The sequence below is a fragment of the Myotis yumanensis genome, unplaced genomic scaffold (assembly GCF_028538775.1).
Source record: "Myotis yumanensis isolate MYYU_CA2020_CCGP unplaced genomic scaffold, mMyoYum1.0.hap1 SCAF_12, whole genome shotgun sequence".
NCBI lineage: Eukaryota > Metazoa > Chordata > Mammalia > Chiroptera > Vespertilionidae > Myotis > Myotis yumanensis.
In genome coordinates, this window is record NW_027223763.1 from 61,276,914 (window position 1) to 61,278,893 (window position 1,980).

General features: G+C 50.7%; 1 protein-coding gene across 1 annotated transcript; it reads right to left on the reverse strand.

Moving 5' to 3' along the window:
• Positions 1-1,178: 1,178 nt before the first annotated feature.
• On the reverse strand, positions 1,179-1,739 carry IFNB1 (interferon beta 1). Its single transcript, XM_070430174.1, has one exon. It carries the CDS (start codon positions 1,737-1,739, stop codon positions 1,179-1,181), a length of 561 nt encoding a protein of 186 aa, XP_070286275.1.
• Positions 1,740-1,980: the final 241 nt, after the last annotated feature.

Below are 1,980 nucleotides of genomic sequence, written 5' to 3' on the forward strand. Positions count from 1 at the left end.
TCCTACCAGGAGCCAACAGTCCAAGGACCCAAGGGGTTCAGCACAACCCAGAAGCCCAGCCACGCTGGCCCTGTGCCAAAGAGCTCCCAGGAAAACTTGGTGTTCCCAGTGTGCGCCCTGGGAAAAGTCCGAGCCCTCTCCACCCCAGCTGAGTTCCCTTTCCCCCAGGCACCCTGTTGTTTCACTTGCCCTGACACAATAGGGGGGGGGAGCGGGGGGCTGCCTGGGACTGGCTCCAGGGAGAATGTGCATCCAGAGATGCAGAGCAGCAGGAAAATCAGGTAGAATTTTCCTGAAATTCTGTATAAACAAGGCAGGGGAGACCAGGAACAGACTTGCTTCTCTTTTATAAAAAGGGGGCCAGGGGACCTAGCCAGATGGCCAGGTTATAAAGCAGAGTTTTTCCTCTCTGTGGTTCTGTGCCCTGGGAACAGACAGAGACCACAACTCCCTTAAGAAACCCACAGGCCGTCCGTGAAGAGTAAGGAACTGTTACTTAATAGTGTTACAGAAGTGCCTGGGACTTCTCGCCTGTGGGCTTGGTGGGAGGCACATAGATATGTTTAAACCCTGCAGGGCTGGGGTGGTGAGCAGGGCATCCCCGGATAACAGGGATGAGTCTAGGGTGAACACTGAGCTGAGATATTCCTATGGTGAACCCGAGAGCCAGTCAAATTCTAACACTAGAGGGCCAGAGCCGGGTTGCAGAGCAGCAGTAGGGACCCCCGTTTGGTTCCACCTGCCTGCCTCTCCCATTTACATTCTATGGAGGCTCAAGCCACGTTTGTTCCCAACTAAGATACAGCCCCCCTTATTGTCTCTTACCTGTGGCTTCCTTGAGTTTTAAATTCCTTGAAGATGGGGCCAGCACTATCTGCAGGCAGGTTTCAGAAAGAACAGCTAATAGGTGCCCTGTCGTTTTTAACGTGGGTGGTTCTAGAAATCAAGTTGAAATACAAACTGCCATGTTGACTTTGTTTCAAAAAAAATTTATTTTCCAAGGTAAAAGAATAAATAAATTAAAACAATAACTTAATATATAATTTAACATTTACAAGTCTTCAGCTGTCCCTTCAAAGGCAGTGCATTAGCTGTGAGGAGTTCCAGAGTGACTGGTTGAAGAAGCCTGCAGTCACCGTCAGGGTTGTTCGTTCCCAGAGGCGCAGGCAGGGAGACCTTCAGTCCTGGAGGGCACCTATAAGTCGATTAAGGAAGGAAAAGTTCCTGAGGATTTCCGCTTGGACAACTGTCCAGGCACATCTGCTGTAGGACTTGCCCTTCAGGTACTGGAGGATGCCTAAGTAATAGGTCTTCAGGCGCAGCACGGTCCTGTTTTCCCAGGGGAACTTTCCCTCCTTGGTGATTTCCTCCAGGGCTGTCTCCAGGCGGCCCATCTGCTCATGGAGCTCCTCCAGAAGGTTCTCAACAATGGTCTCATTCCAGCCAGCGTTGGAGAAACCTCTTCCGAAAATGCTGAAGATCTGCTGGAGCATCTCGTACATGACCACCATGGCTTCCTCCTTCCGGACCTGCTGTGGTTGTTCAACCTCCCTGGGGATCTGGAAGTCCATCCTGTCGTCCAGGCAATGCTGAGGGCTTGTAATCAACTGCCACAGGAGCTTCTCACAGGCTGAATTGCTGCTTCTCTGCTGGAAGCGGAGCGTGCCGTAGTTCACGGAGAGCGCGGCCCCGGTGAGACACAGCAGGACGGTGAGCTGGAGGGTGCACCTGTTGGTCATGATGGCAAGGGGAGCAGTGCTGTCCGAGGCAGAGGCTTCAGAGCTTGCAGTGCGAATGCCTTCTCTCCAGGAGTAGGGCCTATTTATAAGGCCATCTTTCTAGTTCACAGGAAATTCCCAATTTCAGTTCTCCTTTCTGTTTTCTTTTGTCATTTACATTTTTCCTTGAGATTGTTTCAATTAGAGTTCACATACAATATTATGGTAGTTTCAGGTGTACAACATAGTGATTAGACATGTG

Coding starts and splice junctions, on each gene's coding strand:
- IFNB1 (XM_070430174.1), bottom strand. CDS start 1,739: ATGACCAACAGGTGCACCCTCCAGCTCACCGTCCTGCTGTGTCTCACC.